The sequence below is a fragment of the Taudactylus pleione genome, unplaced genomic scaffold (assembly GCF_031769625.1).
Source record: "Taudactylus pleione unplaced genomic scaffold, aTauple2 ptg000214l, whole genome shotgun sequence".
NCBI classification, from domain to species: Eukaryota; Metazoa; Chordata; class Amphibia; order Anura; family Myobatrachidae; genus Taudactylus; species Taudactylus pleione.
In genome coordinates this window covers 14,966,182-14,993,464 of record NW_028284616.1, presented here as the reverse complement: position 1 = coordinate 14,993,464, position 27,283 = coordinate 14,966,182, and the positions used below count along the sequence as shown (strand labels likewise).

The 27,283-nt window shown below is 43.6% G+C and overlaps 1 protein-coding gene across 5 annotated transcripts in view; it reads left to right on the top strand.

The window, feature by feature from the left end:
• The window catches only part of MYO9B (myosin IXB), a 177,669-nt gene extending 150,594 nt beyond the window's left edge, over positions 1 to 27,075 (top strand). For 3 of the 5 annotated variants that reach the window (XM_088478475.1, XM_088478473.1, XM_088478472.1), the window contains 6 exons: positions 4,049 to 4,180; positions 4,322 to 4,445; positions 8,050 to 8,097; positions 8,853 to 8,986; positions 22,824 to 22,951; positions 23,462 to 27,075. In XM_088478475.1, the coding sequence (XP_088334601.1) occupies positions 4,049 to 4,180; positions 4,322 to 4,445; positions 8,050 to 8,097; positions 8,853 to 8,986; positions 22,824 to 22,951; positions 23,462 to 23,877 (982 nt within the window). In that variant the 3' untranslated portion in view covers positions 23,878 to 27,075. Of the gene's footprint in view, positions 1 to 4,048; positions 4,181 to 4,321; positions 4,446 to 8,049; positions 8,098 to 8,852; positions 8,987 to 22,823; positions 22,964 to 23,461 lie in introns of all 5 variants that reach the window. The other 2 variants (XM_088478476.1, XM_088478474.1) reach the window with 2 other exon arrangements.
• The last annotated feature ends 208 nt before the right edge of the window (positions 27,076 to 27,283 follow it).

Here is a 27,283-nt window from a genome sequence, read left to right as displayed (position 1 = left end):
GGAGAAGTGACGGATTGTATGCGAACCTGTTTCTGGTCCAGAAACTGGACGGATCATTCCGCCCAATTCTCAACCTGAAATTACTGAACAGGTATCCTCATGTTTCCAGGTTTCGCATGGATGTTTCCAGGTTTCGCATGGATGTTTCCAGGTTTCGCATAAATTTGAAGGGGATTTCATGGCGTCTTTGGACATCCAGAATGTCTACTTACAAATTCCCATTAAGGAATGTCATCCGCGCTTTCTCAGGTTTGCAGTAAGGGTGGAACATTTCCAATTTCGGGCTTTGCCTTTTGGTCTTTTAACAGCTCCTCATGTGTTCATGAAGAATATGGCAATCATGACAGTGTCTCTCAGATGCAGGGGGGTCAGAATACTCCCTAATCTGGATGTTCTGTTTATTCCAGCCCAATCCCCAGAGGTACTTCAGTCCCATCTTCATCTCATGTCGTCCGTATACATTCCGAGAGTCCAAAATTGGGAGGTGGATTTTCTCAGCCGCTATGACATTCACGCAGGCGAGTGGGCCCTCATACTCGAGGTGTTTCAGTCACTGGTACGTTGCTGGGGCCGCCCCCAGACATCGACATGATGGCCTCCTGTCACAATAACAAGCTGCCGAAGTACTGCTCATGGTCCAGAGATCCGGGAGCTCTTCTGGTGGATGCTTTCAAGGTTAGTTAGTCGTTTCCTCTCATTTACCTCTCTTCTCCAATTTCCATGATTCCGTGGGTTCTTCGCAAATTGAAGTTGGAAGGGAACAATGATTCTCATCGCTCTGGATTGGCCGCGCAGGGCTTGATATGCCGACTTCCTCGGTCTGTCCAACAGTCCATGGCGCCTCCCTCACCGATCCAATCACCTGTCTCAGGGTCTGTGCTTCCATCCAGATTTGACCAGTCTTGCTATGACGGGTTGGCCCAATCCTAAAGGCTAAGGGTTTCTCATCCGCAGTCATTAAAAACTTTGCTTAACGCCAGAAACCACCTTCGGCTCGCATCTATTATAGAGTCTGGAAGACTTACTTTGCCTGGTGTTTGGCTTGGGTATTTAATCCCCACTCTTTCCACCTGTCCTCCTTACAAGCTAGATTCATTTTGAGCCTTCGTCTTTCATCAATCAAAGTACAGGTATCGGCCCTGTTGGGGTTTTCAATGTACAGTAAGGTGACCTTGTTCCCAGATGTGCAAACTTTTATCCAGATTGTGCTAGATCTCCAGCCTCCATTTGTTCAGTCTGTGGCTCCGTGGAACTTTTCCTTTTTGTGCTCTGGGCCCTCCAGGACCCTCCTTTTGAGCCCTTTCATATAGTTTATCTACGTTGGAAGTGGAAGACAGATTTTCTTCTAGCCATTGCATCAGCCCCTTGAGTTTCTGACTTGAGTGCTTTGTCTTGTCACTTCCCCTTCCTGACTTTCCATCATGACTGGGCGGTCCTTCGCACAAGCCTTTGTTATCTTCCAAAGGTCGTTTCTTGGTTTCAAATAAACCAAGAAATTATGGTTCCTGTTTTTTTCCTATGGGGTCCTTCTGCAGAGCTGGCCTCATTAGATGAGCCTCTTCTCACCTCTGTTGTGTGCGAGTTGTGCATGTACCGGTCTTCCTTCTCCTTTATTCTTTCTCCATTCCTTGGGCTTGTTAACTTAACTGGTCCTCTAGTGCTAGAGGAGGGGTTTAGAGGAGAAGGGAGCCTGTGTTGCTGGGAAAAATAAATTAAATGTTTAGTGCCCAGACTTCAGCACACCACCTACACCCTTTGTCCCCCATTGAGTCCTAAAAAAGGATTTTACAGGTAAGGAAAAAAATCCTGTTTTTTGCAGAGATTGAGCAGATGGAGTCCAGCATATCTACTAAGGAAGCTCTTAGAGGCATATAATTGGGAAGTATCAGGCAAGCTCCGATCTGCTACCTGGTGTTTGCCTTGTAAGGAAGAATTTGATGACCGCAGATCCAAACATAGGGCCTGATTCAGAGCCACTCGTAAGCGGCAGCTCGTTTGCTCCGAGCGATGTTTGCCCAACTGCGCATGCGTACGGATCGTTATACGCATGCGCAAACCAGTCAGTGCGGCCAAAATTCAAGTGCTCGCAAAATAGCGATTGCCTGCTAATTTGAGTGACAGGATGAGGCGTATGTGGGTGGTAACAGGGGAAGGTGCTTGAAAACGGGGAGTGGAGATCCGATCGCAGGCGCGCTTAAAGGTCAAAACGGGCGTTTTATGGGTGTGCATATTTAAAACAGCAGCGTCATTGACCACGTCACTGGGTTATTTTAGAGCCAGAACTGCTCGCAAAATTGTGGTAGCAAAAACCAACCACAAGAATAGCGAGCAGCTCATACACTGGTAATCTAATAAATAGCGGACATGACGTAGGATGCGAGCGGCCAGGGGGCGTAGTTTCCCAAAAAACGTCTGCAAGTTTTGTTCGCTCGTTCAGACCTAGAGGCGTGAACAGACCGCAAACAGCGAACGGTTGATTTGAATAGCCACCCCTATTTTCTGGACGAGCGAGCGCAAATAGCGTCCGGCTCTGAATCAGGCCCATAATTCACACAGGAGTCTAGTGTGAATGTATTGCAAGATGCTTCCCACTCTGAGGCCTCCATCATGTTAGTTTATAGACACGACACAGAGGCCCTGATTCAGAGCCGGACGCTCTGACAGAGCGCTCGCTCTGAATCAGGGCCGGTCTTTTTTTTTTTTTTTTTTTTTTAGAACTGCCTCCTGGCCGCTCGCATAGCTGTGGGCGACCATCGGGCTTGCGACGAGACCCTTGTGGTAGGGTCTCGTGGCCGCAAGCCCCAGAGAGCTTTCGGCTGAAACGGAGCCGAAAGCTCTCCCACTGACATCACTTGTGATGTCAGTGGGGCCGCCCCCGTCTGGGCAGCCACCCCCCCGGCCCGCCCACCAAAGGGGGCGTGCTGTCACTCAACATCAACAGCACACCCCCTTTGGTACGAGACCCGGAGCGACTGATTGCCCGTCGCTATCAGGGTCTCGCGCATGCGCACGGCGGAGCCGGCTCCGTCGTGCACATGCGCTCTGGGCCACCATCGACCCCGGTTGCGAGCGCTCAGCGCTTGCAACCAGGTCTGAATCAGGCCCAGACTCCACAAACATCTGCTCCATCTCTGCTTGAAGTGACTGACTTTGCTCACTTGTATTTATAAACTTCAGTAACACTGCAATGTTTTTTGCAGACCAGCACTTACTCCAAGCAGACATTTGAACTCTTTCTCGCATTTCTAGAAGTGAGATACAAATACATTTACCGTATTTGTTTGGGAATGATTTAAATATCAGATATGGCATATTCCTTTGGAACCTTGTGAATGTAATATTTATGGACTTAATTATATAATTGATATCAAGCAGCCATCCATCCAATTTTCAGGTTTCATGCTAATCTATTTTTAACAGAATGGATTGAGACATTTTATGTATTTATTTATCTACATATGCATGTCCAAGTACCTTTTTTTTTTTTATTTGCATTTTCTATTCTTTTAATCTCTAAATGATTAAATTGGAGGCATAGGCTACACATGTACAGATGTGACCTCATACAATATTGTTGGAGTTGTGCCAAACAGCCCTTCTCAGCGCGCCAGGTACCATGTGTCTTGGCCTGTGCCGAGTGTTTTTTTTTTTCTTAATTTTTCGCCCGAAATTGCGTCTTAATCACAAACGGATGCACTGATTAATTTGATGCTTGTATATCTGTGTGCGACTGAGTCTGAATCTGTATACGAAGTGCTACGATGCAGTGGCCCCAGCTTTTTTTCACGCCAAGTTCCATCATGCTTTGTATATAGACTCAGATGCACACAAATATACAAGGGGCACATATCGAATTAATCAGTGCTGTCTCATGAAGCAACATGTCTCATCCGTTTGCGACTAGGACATTTTCAGGCGAAAAAGACACAGTGCAAGCAGAGTCGCTCCAGGGGTCTCACACCACATGGCGTATTGAGGCTAGGTGAATGAAGGCACATCTCTACTTTTGTGCACTTTTTTATATTTTTTCTTGTACCTTTATTTGCAGAGTTGCGCTCTTGGAAGATGTGAATCGCATGTCTCCTAATTCTTTGGCTATAGTGTTTGCACCCTGCATACTTCGGTGCCCGGATAATTATGACCCCTTAACCAGCATGAAGGAGCTTTCCAAAGCCACTGTGTAAGTGAGAGTCGCATGTCAAATCTCGTGAGAGAGAAGATCTCTGATTTAATTTGCTAAAAGAAGCTTCAGTATAGCTTGTGAGAAGGGGATATCCACTCCAAACTATTCACTAACAATTCTTTTCTCCATTACTCACAGATGTGTGGAGATGCTAATTAAGGAACAGCTTAGACAATATAAAATCAAAATGCAGGAGATTGGCCTTTTGGAAGCAGCAGAGACCCATGCAGTGTGCAGGTTATCACTTCTTAGACAGAATACAGTAAGTGACAAATCCTTGCAAGTAATATTGTTCAAATTTGCTTAGACGTGATGAGCTGTGTAATTTTTGACCAGTTTAATGCAAATTCATTGAGCAATAAACTCCTATTTCCTCGTGTTACTTTTCCTTTCGCCCATATGTTGTAGATTGTGTAAATAGTTAGTGGTCCTAGATACATATAGGCTGATGTTGATATGCTTTGCTTGGTCTGAGCTAGTAAGAGCTTACTGACCATGTAGACCTATTGTAAGATCACAAGGGACCAGATTCATAGATAGTTTATTGGCGGACCACAATCTGCGACCTTATGTAATTGCTGCTAGTCCTTCCCCCGTGTACATCTGTGTGTATGAATGCGCAAGAACTGAGATGCCCACTTTCAGCGTCCATACACTGTGTAATACCACCTGCTGCATCTTTAGATGCAACCATCCAGCCCTAAGGCAGGTGCAGATTTGTAACCAGAGTATGGCCTTCAAAGTGAGCTACAGAGCATCTGAGTGCGCAAATACTTCAGCGACATAAGTATATGCAGAGACTGCCTTCAATGACTAATATATTGTGAAAAATCCTTCCACCCTGTTCATCTTGCTGTTTATGAATTAAACTTCTGCTATTAACCTACTCTGAATTACTTTGTTTCCATGTGTTATTAGACTGGCTAGTCTTGTGTTTTATCTGGTATACTGCCTCAGATTCCGGGGGGAGGTTTACATAAATAGAATAATGTCTAAGGTGGGGTTTTCCTCTTTCATTGAAGGCTTCTCTGTAATGTAAGTGAAGTTATCTCTTCCCTATGTATTTTTTTTATTTATTTGCTGATGTTTGCTACACCTTAAAGTAGACTTGGCCTTTCAGCTGTTTTCAGAGGTCGACGGTGTTGGGGCCTGGGTTAGCCCAGATGTTCCCAAATGTGGTCCTCAAGGCACCCTAACAGTCCAGGTTTTCCATGCTTGACCACAGGTGTTTTAAATAGTACCTCAGTCAATTTAATTTAACCACTTGTGCTCAACCATGGATATCTCTAAAACCTGAACTGGGGTAGCCTTGGGGACAGTGTATGGCAACCTCTGGGTTAGCCTATCTCTGCCTATAACAGAGGAAGCAAGTATTCTAATTCAGACTACGGTTGCCATCAAAATCTGCCAAGATTTACTGAGATTTGTAGTTCCAAGACAAACCCCAGCATATCTTGGCCTATTTGCACTTTAGAGTAAGAGCCAGATATAAGTTTTTTGTGTATGGGGCTTTGTGTTGTGGTTGTTAGCTGTCTTTTTATTTAATCAGCCTTGTACTGCTATGCTGCTCGTTTAGCAAATGTTAAATTATATTTCTCATTCATGCATTTTAGTGGACACCTGTTAACACTAGGGTGTAGAAGGTTCTGATCAGGATCTGGCACTCATTCTTATACACCTTATTTGTATTCACGCTCTTCCTCCCTTTCTACTACTGCATGGTGCAATAGCACCTCAGTTGTTTCAGAGTGTCTTGCAGGACAGGTGCTCTTTAACTTGGCTGCAACAGCTTTTGTTTTTTTTTTCGTTCAAGTGCAGTTCATACATGCTGGCCACACATAGAAGCGGGCATAAGGTGTCATGGTTTTTGGTACCTCCTCCTGCTGCCATCCCACTCCCATTGTGGGACATCCTTGTGAGGCAAGGGTCTGGAGGGAGTACAATTTTTTTTTTTTTTTTTGTAGTAGGCTCGCAAAAGGCACCATTAAGCAGATAAAGGAGGGCTATTGAAGGCAGTTTCTGATGGAAAAGACCCTGTGGGGGCGGAGCAAACCTTTGCATGTGGAGGGCTCAATTTGTGAGGCTGAGCCATAAAGCTGCATGACAGTCCCAGCATTTACCGGTTCTTATTGAAGGTTGTACATTTTCTCCTTTTGAGCACATGGAATCTTCTTATGTGGATTCTGTTAGGTCTGACCTTTGCGATAGATACTCAATGTGGAGTTGAGGAATGTGCAGCCTGGTTGACGGGTCAGCCCTTTTCCTCCTTGTTTGGTTAATTTTCCCGCTAGCTGGTTCAGGACCTAGGGCCACCTTATTGAAATTCATCTTTACTAAGCTGTTGTTTTTCCTAGCCCCTTGTGAGGGCCAAACATTGGTTGGCCACAGACTGGCCTGACATGTCCTGTATTGCTGGCTCCATCCCACGGTTGCCTTCTGCTCACTTTCACTTTATTTTTTATTACTTTTGTTCCTTTTTTTTCTTAGTGCTGTTCTTTTTATTTGTGTTTCTATAATATAATCTATCCACTGCTCTGGTTACCTTTACCATTTCTTCTCTAAATATATCATCTTGCCACACTAAATGTATCATACATAGCAATAATTAGAACTATGAAGCTGGTAGGAGCAAATTTGTTATATAATATGTATTTTTTATTAGCTTGTACCTTAGGACAAGTGCTGCAGAATGACTGACACTGCATGTGCTAATATGAAGTTTTCTTCCCCCAGTCACGTCCTTCCCCACACTCCCACAGCTACTGCAGGGAAGGTGTGTTGTGGGTGTGGATTGACAGATCTAAACTATTTAGATCTGTCAAAATAATGATACCACATGTTAGACAGGTAATAAGTCGACAGTGTCAAAAGGTCGACAGTTAAATGGTCGACATGGACTAAGGTTGACAGGGTTAAAAGGTGGACACACAAATGGTTGACACATTTTTTATTTTTTTTTATTTTAACCCTAACTAACCCTTAGTGCCTAATTTACTGTAACTGTTCCCTTCTGCAGCCTAAGCCTCCACCAATTGCCTAGCCCTCATTCTAACCCTAAAAATCATGAGAAAACATGAATTGCATGTATCGACCTTTTGATCATGTCGATCATTTGCATGTCAAACATCTGGTGTCGACCTATTGACTATCTAGACACTGTAGATCTTTCATCCCTGTTCCGTGTGTTGTAGACTCACCAGACTGTCCTTTGCTCAAAGCAGCAGCCAGGCAGACGGTCGTTGAATCCATCCACCCAGGGCCGCCAGGGGGGGGGGGGGGGGGCATGGCCAAATCTCCTCAGAAATTGATAAAAGAAAAAATACTGCACTTCCCCCACCCCCATAATCTGGCTATGGTTGTAAGTGCGGGAGGAGTGTGAATACTAACAAGTTGTATTACAATGAGCGCCTCCTATTAAACACATTTTTAAATGTTTTTTGTTTCATCAACATAATATACCAGTATCTAACATCAAGGTACTGATATAGAATAGAAAGAAAAGTTTAAGTGGGAGTTTATCATGGGTAGTGGTCAATGACCAAAAGATACACTACATACATTTCTGTCAGGTCTGCCAAACTTACCCTAAATGCACTGCTTTGGGGGCTCCCGGAGCAACTTTATATGCTGCTGATTGATTGTGGGGGTTTTTGAAAGCACAAGAAAGGGATCCTATTCATAGTGCCACCGCTCACAACCTAGACACATCCTTGCTGCAGATCTTCTGGGGAAGAAGTCACTCTGTAAACACCTTCAACTTGTATTCTGCTGTATAAAAAAGGATTACGACCTTCATACGTTTTTAATAAGTTGTAACTTGTGTCCAAACCTGAGACTTGTTGTATATCCCTTTTTCCCTACAACAGGCATGGTCTGGCCATTTAGGATTTATCTCCCCTATTGATGTGCTTCTGGTAGGTATGATTCCCTTCACGCCTGTGCTGTGCATGCCTAAAATTGCTTGAATCACAGGATGCATCATAGCAGAGGCTATTATTTAATGGACAGGAGTCGCCCGGAAAACTGCACTGCCAAAACAAATTTCCGAAAATTTCTTAAACTGTGTGCTACCACTCAAGTCATGGACCTCCAGGTCTTCTCCTCCTTGATCTTCTCTTGCAAAAATATTTTATAATGCAAATTAATTAGTAATGCTATTTACTATTACTTTGTACAAGTACTAAATGTCTTGTTATGTGTTAGAGTAATTAAAGTAATACCCTAAGAATTAATTAAAATATTATTCCTTCATAAGTGAACCATGGGTGCCAAGGCTTGGTGCCAGATATAATCTTAGACTTAATGCCATAAAATAATCTGTGGCTTCCTGATCTGTCTAATTAGGTCTTGTCCATTAAAATGGTAGCTCTGCCGGTTTCACCATAATGTGCCAAAACTTGTGTTTTCCTCAATTCAGTTCAGTTTTGCTTGTGAAATGAATTAACCTCTTAGGTGACAATTATCTGACTAATTGTACCAATATGAACATGGTAGGAAGAATTCTAGAGAATGCAAGATGTGCATGATAATTACTCAAAAGACATTACAAGAGTTGAGGAAAACTAGGCTCATGTTCTTAACGTTAATAGGTGTATGTTTTCTTAATAATTTTAAATAATTGAGTGTTTGTTTCTCGTTAACGTGTTTTATTACATCTATTGCTTTCCAGAGTAAGAGCCCATCACCTAGTGGCAACTGCTTACCTGATTTGGATGTAGTGCAGGAAGAACAGTTAAGAGACAGCGAGGCTGCCCGTGAGTCAGAGCTTCTGATTGAGAGAATACGTACTATCAAAGATGAGAAGTAAGTGCCAAATGTGACTTGAATAAATCACAGCTTAGCATCAGTTTTCATCTTCCTACTAGCAAGTTTGACTCATTGAAAATACTGTATGTTAGGGTGCATACAGCTTAAATGCCTTCTATGATAGCGATCCGTAAACTCTTTGGTAAACACATCCTCCATATGAACCTGCACTTAATAATGTTTTTCATTTGTCTGGCACTGGGTTATAAATAATGTTAAAATCTACCATATATAGCATTGATACCTGTGGTATTAGCCATTCGGTTTTGTATGAATGCACTTTGCATGCAGCCAGAATGCTGTCAGAGCATGCGCACCCCCCTTCCACTTTGCACATTTCCCCACATACATTTTTCACACATCCTATGCTGGCAGTGCAATACTCTTCAGGTAAATCACAAGTAGTGTCATTCCATGTACAGTGTTGCAGTGGTGCTTTAGGACTTGGCTCTTTTTTTTTCCCAGCGTATTGTGGCTTCACTGATGATAAAGAGCTATTGTGACAATTGTAACTAGGAATAGAAATAATAGCAAATTCACAATAATTATCACTGCTACTCGAATATATAAGCCAGTTGGTAAGTTCATAGTCAGTTAGGCATAAAGGTGAGTGTGATAACCAGCATCCAGCAAGTTTAACACTGAGGGACTATTTATCAAGCCCATTTTTCATAAAATTATTCAGTTTCTGTAAACTTTTATGTTTCCCCGCTATGTACTATACTAGCCTAATGCAGGAGATTTCAAAGAAACCTGCGGCCAAAGGCTCATTAGCGCTGTAGATTGTGGTGCCTATTATTATTTAAGGGTACTACGGTCTTACACCTATGTACAAAACTTCCGCAGGCAGTCCGCCAAAGGCACACACACATTCTATCTTTCTCTCCTGCACGCCGGGAAACCATCTTTTGCAGATCCCAGGGGCTCAGTTATGTGGCACTGGAAATAATGCTTTAACAAAAAAAAAAACCTTGTATACCTCATTGTTTTTGTCATTCTATTAATTTACTGGTGATCTAGCTACCTAACTTTGGATGGTTTTGTGTAAGCAGTCTGTTAATATTATACTGTCTGTGTGTGCATGTCTGGGTCAGCTGTATTACAAGGGGGTTGTGTTTATTGATTAGTTTTTCACAGTATATTGCTGTTGCTACTTTACACAGGTCAGCAAGTTGTTAGGATATTACTCTACGTCGCTGTGTCTTGCTGCAGCTACATGGTAATTTCCTTATGATGATAATTGTCCCTTGAAGTATTTGACTATATTTGTGATTTTATGACTTTTTTTTTTTTTTTTTTTGTCATATATAGCACACACAAAGCAGCAAATATATGTAGCTTGAGGGTTTTCCATTTATATATTTATATACGGCATACGATATTTCCAATTCTTGTTGGCTTTTTATCCACATCCTCCTTCCAAATGTTTGTTTGTCCCTTTCTTTAGTGGCCATTCCCTGTTGCCCGCTTAGCAAAGGCGACCACTCTTCCTAATGCGGCTTCTCTTAGTGACGCCACAGACAGAAAAATAGAGCTCTTTCTCAAATTTATTTTCACTACAGTCCGTCTTTTTCCTTGGCATGGGTGACTAAGCTTTAGAGAGGTGATCAGATTCCTAATGCTGGGCATACATTTCCAGATAAAATGTCTGTCAGACCGACAGACATTTTATCTGACAGCCTGCAGATATCACAGGCATACACTGTGAGATATCTCAGTGTATTGGCCCCGATATCTGTGCTCCTGCCCCCAGGGAGAAGACATTTCTCGGTTCCTTCCTTGTGAAGGAACAAGGGAAATGTCTGTCAGTCGGACACGGCTGGGCATACACTGCCCGATATTTAACTTGCAGAATATCGCATCGGACGGGCATGCTGGACTATCCGGTATGCCCGACCAATCGACATCTTGGCAATGGTTGGCCGCACGTACACTACAATTATCTGGGCAATCCGTTGATATCTGGTGGATTTGCCCTATAATTGTATAGTGTATGCCCAGCATTAGAGGATGGCCTTAGATCTAGTGTCACCAATCTGAATTATCTGTTGTGGAGAACATCAGTTATGCTGAGACTTGGGCGAAGCAGCCATTGACTCTAGCATCCTCGCTCTCTTGCTACGCACGTGTCAGACAGATACAGCTACCAAGAAGGCCGTGGAGTCCCTTCCTTTTAATGGTGAGGCTTTTTGGTCACGAATTGGACAAGATTGTTGCGACTGTGGCTACCTTTAATTCAGTCTTCCTCCCTTCTCTGAGGCCTAAGGTCAAGCCAGCCTCCTTTTGGTCCTTTCTCTTCCATGGGAGCGAAAAGCTTCATCCGTCCTTACAGGGCCACGGGTCCGGATCCTAAGGAGGTAAAACCAAGGTCGAGCAAACTTGGATAGCTCTCAGGCCAGCTCCCAAGCTATTGGATAAACACGCATGACAGCCAGGGCCCCCACCTGGTAGAGCTGCCGGTGGGGGGGGTGTCATCTTCTGTATTTCTGCGACATGCGGTTATAGAAAATTTTAGACTCTTGGATTTTAGGCATCGTGACAGTGGGGGGCTACGTTTTGGTCTTTCAGAAGCTTCCTCCAGGACGACTTAGTCAGGGCCAGATCACTTCAGAATTATGGTCCCTACTGGTCTCCAGGGGCATTGGCCCAGTTCCACTTTATCAAAGAGGAATGGTTATTACTCCATCCTAGGTCAGAAACCAGACTACTCCATCCGCCCCACCCTCAACCTGAAATCTCTCAATGTACATCTCGGGGTTCCAAGGTCCAAGATGGAATCTTCAGATCCATTGTCCTTCGATAGAACCGGGAGATTTTCTGGTGTCCCTGGATTTCAGGGATGCATACCTATATATCCCAATTTGGGAGGATCATGAGCACTTCCTAAGTTTTGCCATCCTGTAGGATTATTACTAATTTTGAGCTCTGCCCTTCGGCCTTTCAACGGCCCTCGAGTCGTTGCAAAGGTGATATCAATGATGATCGCAAAACTGCGGCTCCAGAGTGTACGGATTCTCCATTACATGGACAATCTCATCATAGCGGCTCAGTCCAGGGACTTCCTGCTATCTCATCTTCTGCTTACGATACAGGTACTTTAATCGCATGGTTGGATTCTGATTTTGCGCAAATCCAGCTTTGTACTGTCGAAGCAGATACTTCACATGGGAGTCCTGTTGGACTCCCATACCCAATGTGTTTTCCTTCCAAAGGACAAGCTTGGCTCTTTACAGGTTTTGGTTCAATCTCTCTTCTGTCTGCAACAGGTGTCTCCACCTACGCATTAGGATGCAAGGCAATGATATGTTGGAGATTGCGCAGTTACACTCCAGGACTTTTCAGACGTTAATCTTAAAGTGGGAACCGATCTCATGCTTGGATATGCTCCCTAATGATCACATTATCTCCATAGATGCTGCATTTTCTGCTGAGGTGGCTTCAAACTGCCCATCTGGCTGCCCTTTACTAAATTCATGTCCGGGTCTTGCTCACCATGGGATGTGAGTCTGAGCGGTTGGAGAGCTGTGGTTCTTCATGCAACCTTTAATTGCAGGTGGACAGATCAAAAATCTTGGCTATCCATCAATGTGCTCAAGCTGTGGGGAATCTACTGTGCTCTGTGCCAGCTTCGGCCTCTGATCCAGAGATGACCGGTCAAGGTCCAGTCAGACAGACAACGTCATGGCTGTCACTTCTATAAACCATCAATGTGGCACAAAAAGCCTGCGTGTCATGCGAGAGAAATTCACAGGATTCTGCGATGAGCGGAAAAGTTTCTCACAACTCTGACTGTGTATATCCCAGGAGTCGACATCTGGGAGACGGACTATTTCAGCCGGCAGGAGGTTTGTGCAGGGCAGTAATCTCTCCACCAGAGAGTCTTCCAGCTGTTGCCTCGTTGGGGACATCCAAGCATAGAAATGATGGCCTCTCAACTCAACCACAAATCAATCTCTGTATTGTGCTCGGACGAGAGATCCAGGGTCCTATCTGGTGGACACTTCGTTCGTCCCATGGAAGTTTCCGCTCCTATATCTTTTTCCTCCAGTTTCCTTGCTCCCACTGGATATTTGCAAACTGCTTCTGGAGGGAGGCTCGGCCATTCTAGTGGCTCTGGATTGGGCACACAGGGCGTGGTTTGCAGACCTCAAACAGATGTTCCCTTTGTGTCCTTTTACACTCAGGCCAAACCTAATCTCTCAGGATCTGTTCCTGCATCTGGATCTCCCTTGTCTCACTTTAACAGGGTGGCTGTTGAGACAGCCCTCCTGAAGCCGGTGTCTGCTACAGCTTACCACAGGGTGGGGATCACTTATTTTGCCTGGTGTGTATCACGGAAGTTTGATCCGGTGGTCAGGATTGGACTTGGGCCTGCATCTGTCTTCCCAAAGAGTACAGGTCTCAGACATCTGTGCATTTTCAGAGAAAAATCACGTTCGTCCATCACATTCAGCCTTCCTTTGTCCCCCCTGTCTCACCATCGGATCTGGTTCTGGTCAGTTGAACTGTTCAGTCTCACCCTTTTGAGCCTCTGGACTCTGTGGATCTCCAGTGCTTTACTTGGAAGACTGTGTTTCTACTAGACATCTCTTCTGCTCGGCAAGTGCCCCATCTTGTTGGTCATCCTGATTTTTCATCATGACAGTGCAGTACTGCTTACTCAGCTATGTTTTCTTTTGGAGGTGGTCTTTTGGTACCACAGTAACCAGTATCTTGAGTTTCTGTCTCTTCCTGTGGACACGTCACAGATTCTCACTGCTTCACTATTTACTTTTAAATGTGGTCTTAGGCTCTACGGATCTATGTCGACCGTACCAAGGATTTTTTCAGGTTTCTTGTTTGTCTTGTATGATGTCCACGAGAGGGGGGCCAGCTTTCAGGCAGATGCTGGCCCATTGGATTAAAGCTGTCATCTGTCAAGCCTACAATTTGGCACGTTTTCGTCTTCTGGCTTCTGTGGCAGTTCGCACGTCGCCTCTGTGTAGCAGCTTTGTAGGGCTGCTGCATGATCCTCAGTGCACACTTTTTTTTATAAAGTTCAAACAATTTGACACCTTCACCTCTAGAGACTCTAGTTTTGGGGCGAAGGGTCTTATGCACAGCACAGAAGCGTTCCCTCCCTTGAATGGACAACAGCTTGAGGATGTCCCAGTGTTTCCAGTGTCCCCCAAGGGTGAAGGAGAACATGTGAATTTGGTTCTTACCTGATTAATTATTTTCTCCAAATTCCCTGTTGACACTGGACGCCCACCCTTACGCTCCGGTTTGTTGCTAAGGTTATTGGCTGGGTAAGTCCTCAGACCTCTCCTTGTGTCTCTTGGTTTGTTTGGGTTTTCCTCCTCTTCTCCTTTATTAGAATTAACTGGCAGAGGGTAGTGTATAAGGGAGGACGACCATATGCTTCTGAACTTTAACTATTAGTGCCCCAGGTTCCTCCAGCACCACCTATACCCAGTGTTTCCAATGTCCCTCAGGGAATTTGGAGAAAATAATTTATCAGTTAAGAACCAAAAAAACAATTTTTGTGTCCCTATTAGTGCACTCAATATAAGAACCAATAGATTCTCAGTGTCTTTTTTAGCACCTTAGCTGAGACCATCTGTTATCCACCTGCTGCAGAATAAAAGAGGTATTGCCCACCTCACATAGAAGCTAGCATAAAATCACATAATTCTGCCCTGGAGTATAAAACCATTTAAAAAATATTTCTTCTTCAGAGTCCTTAGAGATCCACAGGGATACCATGGGGATATTCTGGTTGGAGAGATCCAGGCACCAAACAGTTAAAGCTTAAGCTCCCAGGATGCCTCGGGTCGTCCTCCATATATACCCCACCCCTAGCCACAGGCCTTCAGTTGTTCGTTTGTTGCGGCAGGATTAAGACGCACCTTTGTAACAGGGGAAGCTTGGGGTGGAGGTTTTTCTTTGAGTACTTCACATTCACTAATAATTTGTGAAGGCTGTCGCATAACATTGCATTTATTATCTTTATTGAACATGTCAAAAGATAAAGGGAAACAGGAGGGGGAGCCCCCTGTGCCGGTTTCATGTAAATCATGTATGGCCTGTTTGTCCCCTCAGGACTTAAAGGATGGTTTGTGTGTTGTCTGTTATAAAGAGTCACTTCACCAGTCCAGTTTACATGTCCCTGGACAAAAGCCATCTTGGGTATCCTCTTTGTCCCAAGTAATGAAGCTTGTGGATCGTATGGCTGCTCCCACAATGCCTCCTTGGATGGGGTGTCCACAGTATGCTATGTTTGCACCTCCTATGCATCCTTCTTGTAAGGATGTTTATGGCCATTCTAGTTAGAGTATGGCACCATCTAATGTTGAAAGCAGACCAGTAGTTACTAAGGCGCCTAAGCGCAAGTTAGCTTTTTATCAGTCTGCCCAACATATGGATTCAGACTGATCATCAGATGATGCACAGGGTGGGGGGGGATGGGGACAATGTTCGGGTAGACAATGGAAGATAGACAGGCAATAGGTCGACATGGTCATTAGGTCGACACTCATTTTGTTTTTTTAGCCTTAATCCTAACCCTAACCCTCCCCTTGGTGCCTAATTCTAACTGTCGGGTTAAGTGCCTAACCCTCCCTCCTGGTGCCTAACCATAACCTTCCCTTCTAGTGCCTAACCCTCCCTCCTGGTGCCTAACCCTAACCGTTGGGGTAAGTGCCTAAACCTCCGGTAAGTGACTAACCCTAACAAAAAAAAAAAACGTGTCGAAAATTTGCATGTTTACCATACGAGTGTCTACCCAATGACCATGTTGACCTTCAGTACCTGTCCACCTTGTTACTAGTCGACCTTTAGTGTATCGACCTTCAGACCCTGTCGACCTATTGCCTGTCTATCTTCCATTGTCTACCCAAACATTATCTATCTAAAAAATGTAGACCTAATGACCGGATACCGCTCAGGGGTGGATGACCATTTGTCCACAGTGGCTGTTCCTTCTTTGGTGAGGGTGGTTAAATCAATCCTAAATATTCAGGATGATGATCCAGCTCATCGTAAGAAGGCTCCAGTTAATCGCCACTGAAAGGTGGCCAAAACGGAGTTTCCTGTATCTGAACAGCTCACTGAGCTTATGGATGAGGCATGGGGTAACCCTGACAAATGGTTTTATGTGAATAAAAGAATAACATCGTTGTATCCTTTTCCAGCTTCTGAATTTACTAAGTGGGAGGTACCTCCTACTGTGGATGCTCATGTGACACATTTAATCAGGAATGCTACATTGCCTATTCCGTCAGCATCTTCTCTGAAGGATTCCACAGATAGAAAAATTGCAGCATGTCTTAAGGCAATATTTTCATCATCTGGAGCTGTTACTCGTCCAGCTATGGCTGGAGTCTGGCTAGCCAAAGCTGTTGAAGAATGGATGGGGGCATTGGAAGATTCTTTACCAGATGCTACCAGAGAACCGATGATGTCTATCTCCCACATACTGGAAGCGGATTCATATCTGGGAGGAGCTGCAGTAGATGCTGGAATTTTAGCTTCTAAGGTATCAGCATCTTCAAAAGTGACACAAAGGGCCCTTTGGTTAAGATCCTGGAAGGCTGATACAGGATCAAAGAAGGCGCTGGAAGTCTTACCTTTCTATGGAAAGGTACTTTTTGGAGCAGAGTTGGATAAAATAATAGCTTCTCTGGCAGCTTCAAAGTCAGCAGGTTTGCTATCTTTTCGGTCCTTCCGTCCTCATGGGAGAGCAACGGAACAGTCTTCCTCTAAGCAGACTAGTTTTCACAAAAACGGACAGGCAGACAGGGCGTTTAGCTTCTAAACCGGACGAGAAACCCTATGCCTGATGGGGCGGGCCTCCTCCTGGGGGATCCCAGGGTGGGAGGCCGGCTTCTTCAGTTTGCAGATTGGCGTCAAACAACAACAGATGCCTGGGCCTAAGAAGTGGTCTCTCAGGGGCAGCCCCTCACTTTCAGGAGGCATCCTCCCCATAAGTTTTTTTGCACTGATCCTCCATCAGATGCCGTCAAGGCCTTCGCCCTTCAGGAAGCCACCCTGCTACAGCACGGGTACTAGTCCCGGTTCCTGTGTCGCAACAGGGAAGGGGTTATTATTTCAATCTATTCCTGGTTCAGAAACCGAATTGGGCTCTCATCCTATACTAAATCTAAAAACCCTCAACAGGTTTATCCTTGTACCCAAGTTTCGTATGGAAACTCTCCGGTCAATTATTTTGTCAATGGAGCTGGGGGGATTACATGGTTTCCCTGGACATTCAGGATGCATATCTGCATGTTCATATTACACCATCTCACCAACAATTTTTACAGGTTTATTGTCCTTCAGCAACATTGCCAATTTCAGGCTCTACCCTTTGGCCCGGCTCCCCGGGTATTTACCAAAATAATGGCAGTCATGATGGCCTATCTCAGGAGTCAGAATACTGCCATATCTGGGCGACCTTTTGATATTGGTGCACACTCCAGTTGTTTTACAAAACCATCTTCAACTGACCATAGCCTGCCTAAAAAACCACGGGTGGATCATCAATTGGAAAAACATCATCGCTTTCTCCAGCACAGCAGATGGTACGTCTGGGAGCTCTTCTAGATTCTCAGGCACAAAAAGAGTTTCTGCCAGAGGACAAGATTGTGGCCCTATCATTGTGAGTACGCAAGTTGCTACACAAGCGAAGGGTATCCATTCTGTTAGCAATGTATGTCCTAGGATCAATGGCATCCACCTTGGACATGGTGGGGTATGCTTCGTTTCATTCCAGACCTCTACAAAAATTGATTCTCTCCAAGTGGAATGGATAGTATCATCTAATAAGGTCCCAGAGGATCATTCTCACTCCAGAATTTCATCACTCCCTCCTGTGGTGGCTGAGAAAGGATCGTCTGAACAAAGGGCGTCCATTCTGGATTCCAAAAGTGGGTGCTTCTCACCACAGACGCCAGTCTTCGCTGATGGGGGCAGAGACAGGTCATCACACCTTTCAGGAAAGATGGACAAATCAGGAAAGTCATCTGCCAATAAACATTCTGTAACTGCGAGCAGTATACAAAGCACTTTTCATGGCACAGGACCTGCTCCAGGGCAAGCCGGTTCAGATCCAGTCCAACAACACGACTACAGTGGCCTACCTCAATCAGGGACACACAAGAAGTTACGCAGCCATGAAAGAAAGTGACAAAGGTTCTGATTTGGGCAGAACATCATCTTCCGGCCATCTTGGCAATATTCATACCAGGAGTGCTCAATTGGGAAAGCAGACTTCTTAAATCGTCAGGACATACACACCGGAAAGTGGGCTTTCTATCCGGGAGTGTTTCAGCTCCTGGTAAACAAAGGGGTCTACCTGAAATAGATCTCATGATGTCACAACCACAAGGTACCCAAGTACGGGTTCAGACACCCATTAGTAACCTTTGTGGATGCACTGGAAGTAAGATGGGACTTCAAGCTGGCGTATCTCTTTCCTCCGATTTCCCTCCTCCCAAGAGTCCTCGGGAAATTCAAGCAGGAAGGCGAAACAGTAATACCGGTGGCTTCGGTTTGGCCCAGATGTCATTGGTTCATCAACATACAGAATCTTATCAATAGATGGTCCATATCCTCTTCCTCTATGGCAGGATCTGCTAATGCAGGGTCCCTGCCGGCATCCGGACTTACCTCGTCTGACTTTGACGCATGGCTCTTGGATCTTCCATCCTAAGAGAGAGACAGAGGTTTTTCCAGTTCTGTAATTCAAACAATGCTTCGAGCATGAATGCCTGCCTCTGCCCGCATCTATCACAGAGTTTGGCATTCTTTTGGTCAAATGTGTTCCCATAAGAAGTATGATCCTAAGGTGTTCAGAATTTCCATGGTATTGGCTTTTCTACAGGCTGGTTTAGACCGTGGTCTCAGCCTGGTCAGTTTGATTCCAGAGGAAGATTGCTTCATTACCAGATGTTAGAATTTTTTTCAAGGCGTTCTGCAAGCTCAGCCTCCTTTTGTCCACTGGTAGCACTGTGGGATTTGTCTTTGGTTCTTAAAGGGCTACAAGCTCCCCCATTTGAACCTCTGGACAAATGGTTGACAGCGAAGACACTTTTTCTCCTCGTTATCTTTTCTGCACACAGTCTCTCTCATTTGGCAGCGCTTTCTTGTCGCTCCCTATTTTTGATTTTTCACCAGGATAAAGCTGTTCTTCGTACAAGGGTTATCTTCCTAATGTGAATGAAGAAATTGTAGCTTTTCAGGCTCCAGATCTTTCTGTAGGTGAAGCCTCCCTGGGTGTAGTTTGTGCTCTCTGTATTTATATGAAGCGTGCAAAATCTATTAGAAAATCAGACGCTCTTTTTGTATTATATGGTTTTCACAAACGAGGATGGCCAGCTAATAAGCAGACTCTGGGGAGATGGCTATGCATGACTATCTCTCAGGTGTACACACAGGCTGATCTCCCTGTCCCAAGCACGGTGATGCACATTCTACTCTGTAGGGCCAACGTGGGCATTTAGTCGTGGTGCCTCTGCTGAACAATTGTGTAAGGCAGCCACATGCTCTTCTGTCCACACTTTTCTTAGGTTCTATGCCTTTGATACTTTTGCCTCTCAGGATGCTTCCTTTGGGCGACGAGTTCTCCTTTCTGCTCAGGAGCGTCCCCCACCCTAGGGGAACTGCTTTAGGACATCCCCATGGTATCCCGAGGGACCCTGAAGAAGAAAATTAAGAGTTCTGGTAGACTTACCTAGATGACTCCTTTCTTCGAGGTCCCAGGGCACCCACTCTGACGCACCTCGCTGCATTGGGTAATTTTTTTATTTCAGTCACTAATTCCCTCATCTTGTATAAGAATGTTTCTGGTGTATGATTGCTCTTCCTTCTATTCTTTCCTTCTCCTGCGTTGAGGCTTGTTAACAAAACTGAAGGCCTCTAGCTAGGGGTGGGGTATATATGGAGGAGGACCCGAGGCATCCTGGGAGCTGAAGCTTTAACTGTTTGGTGCCTGTATCTCTCCAACCATAATATCCCCATGGTATCCCTATGGACCTCGAAGAAAATTGGTTATCTAGGTAAGCCTACAATAACTAATTTTCTTTAATCATACATATCCCATAAACCAATAGAAAATAAATACGTAAAAAACCAACTTGTGTAATTGATAGTTATTCAATATTATACAACTAAGTTAAATTGTGACACTTTTATAATAGAGTGCTGCATATCGAGTTGCAACATTGTCCACAATCCTATATCCACATGTTGCTATTGTAGCATATATGATTATATTGTAATAATTAGTGTTTTACCTGTTAGTGCTGATTCAATTGCAAATGGTGTTAATAGCAAAATCAGATGCAAAGTCTAAAGCACTAGCTGAAGTATAAAGCCCTCAGCCTTAAGGCTATTTGATTGCATTAGCTGGGCAATAAAAAGTAATGATTACCTCCGGTGTATAGCTGTTGATTAGCGCGATATACAAACTCAGGTATTCTGTGTAAGATCTCTATAGGTATTTAGATGTCCTCACTTGCGAACCCTTTATCGGGGATCTGTGCACACATATATAGTCACGGCGTGCCTTCCCCGCAAGAGCTGCACTATGTCCTTAACTAGCAGGAGGTGGTGTATAGGGGAGGAAGAGCCTGTGCTTCTGAACTTTAACTATTAGTGCCCCAGATTCCTCCAGCACCACTTATACTCAGTGTTTCCAGTGTCCCTCAGGGAATTTGGAGAAAAGGATTTATCAGGTAAGAACCAAACTTAAATTTTTGTGGCCCTATTAGTGCACTCAATAATAAGTACTCTTCTTGTTTCCTTTTATTTCTGCAAAAAGTGCACTTTCAGTAAGTTGTGAAATAACTAAGGGTTATCCCTAATATAATATACAGAATGGGTGTGTATGAATCCTTGGCTCTTGCACTTGTGTAACTAATATACAGTAAAAACTGAAACAGGAAGACACCGGAATGATAAATATCTAAGTATTCATCAATTTACCATCAACCAATACAAAAAATAAAAAAATGTATAACAAATAGAGGCCAATGGTATTTTTCCATTGATGTAACATTCCACAGTAATAAATGAATCTAAAAGGCTAAGAAGTATAAACAGGTCACTGAGGGAGGAAAGAACTGAAAAAGGGATGGACATTAGTTGAATCTACTCCAGGAACTACTTTATTTCCAAATCCTTTTTCTAGTTTTCTAGGTTTCAATTTTCTATTTGGATATTTTATTTGTTCCCTGTATACATTTCCATGATGTGTGAATGAAGATAGCACCACTCATTTTTTTCTCCTTGTGTGGGGTGTTACTGGGGAGGGCCCTGTTGACAAAATTCTAAATATCCATGCAGTGGCGTCACTAGGGGGGTGCGGGGGGTGCGGCCCGCATCGGGTGTCACCCTTCAAGGGGGTGACACCTTACCTTACCAAGAGCAAGAAGAGCAGCACCGCACCGCACATCACACCCACGGCACCACCGCGCACCGCCGACCATGAGCTGCTGCTGGAGGCGGAGTCTGACACCTTCACTGTATAGCTGGCTGGTCCATCCTGCAGTGCCGCGTGCTTGTCCTCCTCTGCTCTGCCCGGCGCCGCACATTCTCTCACCGCGGCCGGCGTCCAGAGCCACACACAGGCACAGAGAATCTCTGTGCCTGTGTGTGGTTCTGGACGCCGGCCGCGATGACGTCATTTCGCACGCCGGCTCCGCTTGGAGTTATGGGAGCCGCTCAGCCTGATGGAGGAGGAGGGAACCCGGCCTGAGCGCGCTGTGTGTCATGAAGGACTGCGCACCGTACCCCACCCAGAAAGACCGAGTGCTGGCCTGCAGGTAATGAAGAGAGAGGAGACGAGGTAAGTACTGACCGCGCAGCACAGGGGAGGGGGCACAGCATAAGGGGGATTACTGGGGGCTGGAGCCACTGCATAAGTAGCGCTTCTGGAAGCACAGTTTAAGGGGCATTGCTGGGGGCATTGTATAAGGGCACTAATGGGGGCACAGCTTAAGGGGCATTGCTGGGGGCATTGTATAAGGCCACTAATGGGGGCACAGCTTAAGGGGGACTGTATAAGGGCACTAATGGGGGCACAGCTTAAGGGGCACTGCATAAGAGGTGCTACTGGGGACACAGTTTAAGGGGCATTGCTGGGGGCACTGCATAAGAGAGGCAATACTGGGGGCACTGTATAAGGGTACTACTGGGGGCACAGCTTAAGGGGCATTGCTGGGCCACTGCATAAGGGGTGCTACAGGGTGCACAACATAAGGGTCATTGCTGGGGACACTGCATAAGACATGCAATACTGGGGGCACTGTATAAGGGCACTACTAGGGGCACAGCTTAAGGGGCATTGCTGGGCCACTGCATAAGGGGCACCACACGGGGCACAGTTTAAGGAGCATTGCCGGGCCACTGCATAAGAGGCATTACTGTGCGAACTGCATAAGGAGCACTACTGGGGGTACAGCATATGGGGCTCTAATAAAGGGGACCTTGCATAATGGGCTCTAGTACAGGGGGCATTGTATATTGGGCACATTACTTATGTAAATGTCACTATGTTTTATCTGTGATATTGTATTTTAAAGGTATAATGTTAGTTTTGTTAGCTGTTTATTTTCTTACTATTACCATTGCATATAGCGATAGTCCAAAAACAGTACTAAGGATTCTGAGTGTTGCGATATAAGGCCCATGTGGGGGGGGGGGGGGGGGTGCCACCATGAGCAACCACACCAGGTGACACCAACTCTAGTGACGCCTCTGTATCCATGACACAAAGCTTCGTCTTTTAGGACTTTGCTTTAGTAGTGATTCTTTAATATTCCCTCATTAATGCCTGTTGCATTGTATTTTGTAGGGAAGATATTACTTATCGGCTTCCAGAGCTTGAGCAACGTGGTTCAGATGAAGAGAATATGGACTCTGAAACCTCCAACAGCACTGAAAGCTTATTGGATGAGAGACCTGCCCGTCCAGAAAAGGAAGGTCAGTATTAAGGTAGTGTGTCCCTTGGTATTACTTCTCTACTACTGCACTGCATGCAAGGCTTATCACATCCAACTCTCATACCATACAGGGTACACTCTGGTCATGAGAGATAAAGTTGCCTTTTTAAAAATAGGAGCCTTTGTGTATTGATGACAAATTTCCACAGTTAACATTTCTGATATTAAGTATGCAGCGAGGCATCTTTCTTTTGTGAAATCCCTTTAATGAGTTTCTTACATGATGACTGCACTTGATAACAATCGTACTCTGGCAGACAACAGCTCAATGAAATGGAGACAAAGTAATATGTATAACATTTAGCAAGATATTTTGTGAGCATGAACAGATTTCCCCATGATAACTAGTACATAGTTACACCCATCCTTATCCAGTATGTTAGAATATGTGGTTCCTCTTTGTTTTACACAATCTGCATGTCTAGATTTTTAAGTAAACATAAGGGAATCAGTTTTATGCATGTGTTTACATTATCTTTTTACTCTACAGCTATATGTACAGTGGACTCTCCTGTGGTTTCAGAACCAGTTGAGAAAACCAACAGCCTTTTGACCAAAGCCCCCCTTTTCACTTTGTCTGTCCCTCCATCCAGTATAAAGAGAAGGCCCTCCTCCTTCCTTGCAAAAATGAGGGGACCAAGACGTAACCCTGTAATGCCCACTGCCAACATAAAATTGCCCCCGGGCATATCCAAAGCTGCAGACTATCCTGATGAGGCCAATAACTTTCGGAGAAGGGAGCAGCCAGGGAGGAGAACAGATAGTATCCAGTCTGTCTATGTTCCAGAGGGTGCAGATCTGGGAGCTATGCAGGGATCTGTAGAATATGAACCCACCGCCAAACTGAAACGTCGCTTCTCGGACCCTCATTTTCAGATCCCCAGCTCTGAGGAGTCCGACCTCTGAAAGATTGCATGAGAAAGAATATACGACATACTGTCTGGCCTCATGTCTGCAAGTCATTAATTATTGGTATACTGAACCTGCATAAACGGAATTCCGCAATCCTATATATATATATATTAATATTAATAAGTACCTGTGCACAGGGTGCTGTGTTGGACTGTATGTATGTTGTGTGTAAGAAGTGAGTAATAGCCTTCCTACTGTACTGTAGGAATTCAGTTCCAAACTTTCATTCCAGTCTTGTAGTATTGTAATATGATAGGACCAAAGGTGAGTTTATTTGCCTGTTACAGTAATGTTTTTAAATGTATATGACATAGCAATTTTTTTTTATATACTATGTTACATATAGTAACAGGGAGGCCAAAATGTTGTCTTAGAGTGTGACAGGAGATGTGCATTCTTAATGTAAGCGTTTTTCATGTTTTTAGAGCTGGCAGAGTTCCAATAAGATGCAGTACGAAAAACCAAAAGGTATTTGTTCATAGAAAGTGTACTGACTTATAGTCAGATTACCAGTGATTACAATATTATGAACGGGTCTTTTAGAAAACCTATATTCTATTTACCGTGACACAGGAATGGGAGAAACATGTGCCTTATTTGTGTGGCTTTATAGCTTAGTTCTTTTTTTATTTGCACAATTACAAATGTATGTTGTGTTTATAGTGCAATCATTGCTGACTTAATGTATCCATTCTCACTGTAAGCACTAATCCCTATACTAGGTGCAATCTTATACTCTGCCTGGCATGAAACTCTATTTGTAGAAAAACTTGAAGCTTCACTGTCCCAATTCCAGATCGGTACCATCTGATCTCTTCAATGATTTAAGCTCTCCACATAAATGTAATAATTTATGCTAATTCTGCCCTTCCCACCACCAAGTAGCAGAATGATAGGTGATGATGTCCAGGTCCCCACAAAGCTACAAGATGTGTGAAGCACTGATGTCAGGGTAGGTGAATAAGCAGTTATCAGTGCTAGTCACATACTAGTATTTGGGAATATTTCTAAACAAATTTTGATCAACACCAATTCTAAGACATTGTAATCTTACAGAAAACTCTTAAATGTTAAAGGGAAGAAACATTGCTCACCAACTCTTTTAGGAACCCAGAGGCACTGACCCTCAAAATAAACTGATATGTAATGAAATATGTAACTTTTTATGCAAGAATGTTTTATATTTGCCTTACTGATCAGCAAACTTTAGTGTTGCCCCAAGGGGCCAGGTATGAGGTTTTACTAAGGATAAGTCAGGAACTTACTCCTCCTTTAAAGACTTACATCTGTAGAACTCGTCCATTTCTGTATAGTCTTTGGTCACTTATTGAGGTGCAGCCTCGGCAGTGTCATGAGAAACTGAGGACACTGCTTTGTTGCTACTGGACAGTTTAATGTTTGTGTTGTATTTTGGAACAAATGGTACGCAAGTTGTTACTTAGCCATTTTTGTATATTTTTACAGTACTGTTACATTTTTCAGATTCATACATTGTATGGTCTACAAGATCCGTTTTTGTATCTTACATAAATAAAGTGCCTTATTGCCCAGTGATTACAAGCAAAACTTCATGGTCTCCATATGTGAAGGATGCTTCAGTGTTACTTGGTTTTATGTAATGTGCTTGGTTACAATATTGGTGCTCAGTGACAACATGGGGGTGTGTAGCTGAAAGTTGTCCTGCGCCCACATTCCGCCTTATTACATTATCACTGGGTATTGTCCAACCTATATATTTCTGAATGTATCTCAAAATAAAGTATCTAGTTTACTGTGTCCTTGAAATATGTTCCGTCTTTAATGTAGTCAGAATTGGAAGCCTATAAGATCTATTACTATTAAATAAACGACAATGTAATCTGTAAATGATTATACTTTATAATAGAACTGTATTGCAACCTCATTTTATTATTGCAGTACGCACGTCAGGCATATTTGAAAGTTTAATTGCAACCAAATTGTTGCAATGAGCAAGACCCCAAATTCTGTCACATTTTCATTTTATTTAAAGTATAAATTCTGCACATAAACATAAGTGATAAACAGTCATCATCTCTATTAATGTATATACAGTATAATAGATGTATATCCTTGTGCTACACTTTGGGGCAGATTCAATTAGCTATGGAAGTTACTAGACAGCTCCTGGCGGCTTCCTTGTCTTAACTTCAGAAGGCAGATTATGCTCGATCCTATTGAGGTGCGAGCAGAATGTGCCTACCTTAATAGGTAGATAAATGTGCAACACATTGAATCCGCTATTTCCATTTGCCCTGTGACACACCCACAATGATGTGTAGCTGATAATTACAGGGGTACAATCCTGTGTATGTATAAAGGACCTCTATACAGGACATAGCTTTGTACATAGAAGATCAGGTACTCAGATGACGCCTATGTAATGAACATAACCGGATCCTCCCTAATTTTTTTTTTTCTTTTCTATTTTACACATTTTGTTTCGATATGCCGTTTGGGGCAATTATGAGGTTTGCATTACAATGAGCAGCCTGATAACTTCTATATAAGCATGGCAAGTACACTGTATCAATACAAACTGAGGTTGCAGTGTCTTAAAACCTTTTTTTTTATATTGTTTATTAGGCATATCAGAAACAAACAACAAAACAGTATAGCATCGCAATAGATATAAAATCTAGCAAAAAACACGAAGCCATATATGAAAAAAGAATAGTACACATATAGAAAAACAGTACAATGGCATATATAGTGATAAATCACATTTATAAGTTCCAATTTTAAATGTATTAACCTTATTTGCAGCAGCTCTTTGGGTCAGGTTTTTACCTTAGTATTATATTTTTGATTTGTGAGAAATCGCCTCTCTGAACATTTCATTGAGAGCAATTGGCCACAAAAGGATGACTTAGTGCAGATTGCAGGTACAATCACTCCCGGCATCTCTCATTATCTAGAAGAACACCACCATGTAGGTAACATGACTACCCACTGTGTATATTTACCCAGTGTGCATGTGTAAGTGTATATATACATGAGTGTGTGTGTGTGTGTGTGTATATATAGCTTTTCTCCAAGGCCCATGTATACATACATATGCACACTTACGCTGGCTGATTGGTTTTTCCAACGGTTGATGTCTGAAGTTGTTCGTGGAAATCTATGTAAACTTTGTTTGATCTTCATTGTCCTCTTTGTTAAATAAACTTATAACTGGAACTACCTGTTAATTGTGTTAATTTTCTGCTGTTTATGTTGTGACACTTTCTAGTAGAGTCAGGTTTTTCATGAATGTCCTGGTGTTTTAAAGAAAAAAAAAAAACAAAGCCACAAGGGAACCATGCTCCTAGCATAACTTTAATACATTTAATTAACATGATTGACCTTAAGAGCTTAATGCAAGTACAGCCAATCCAAGCAA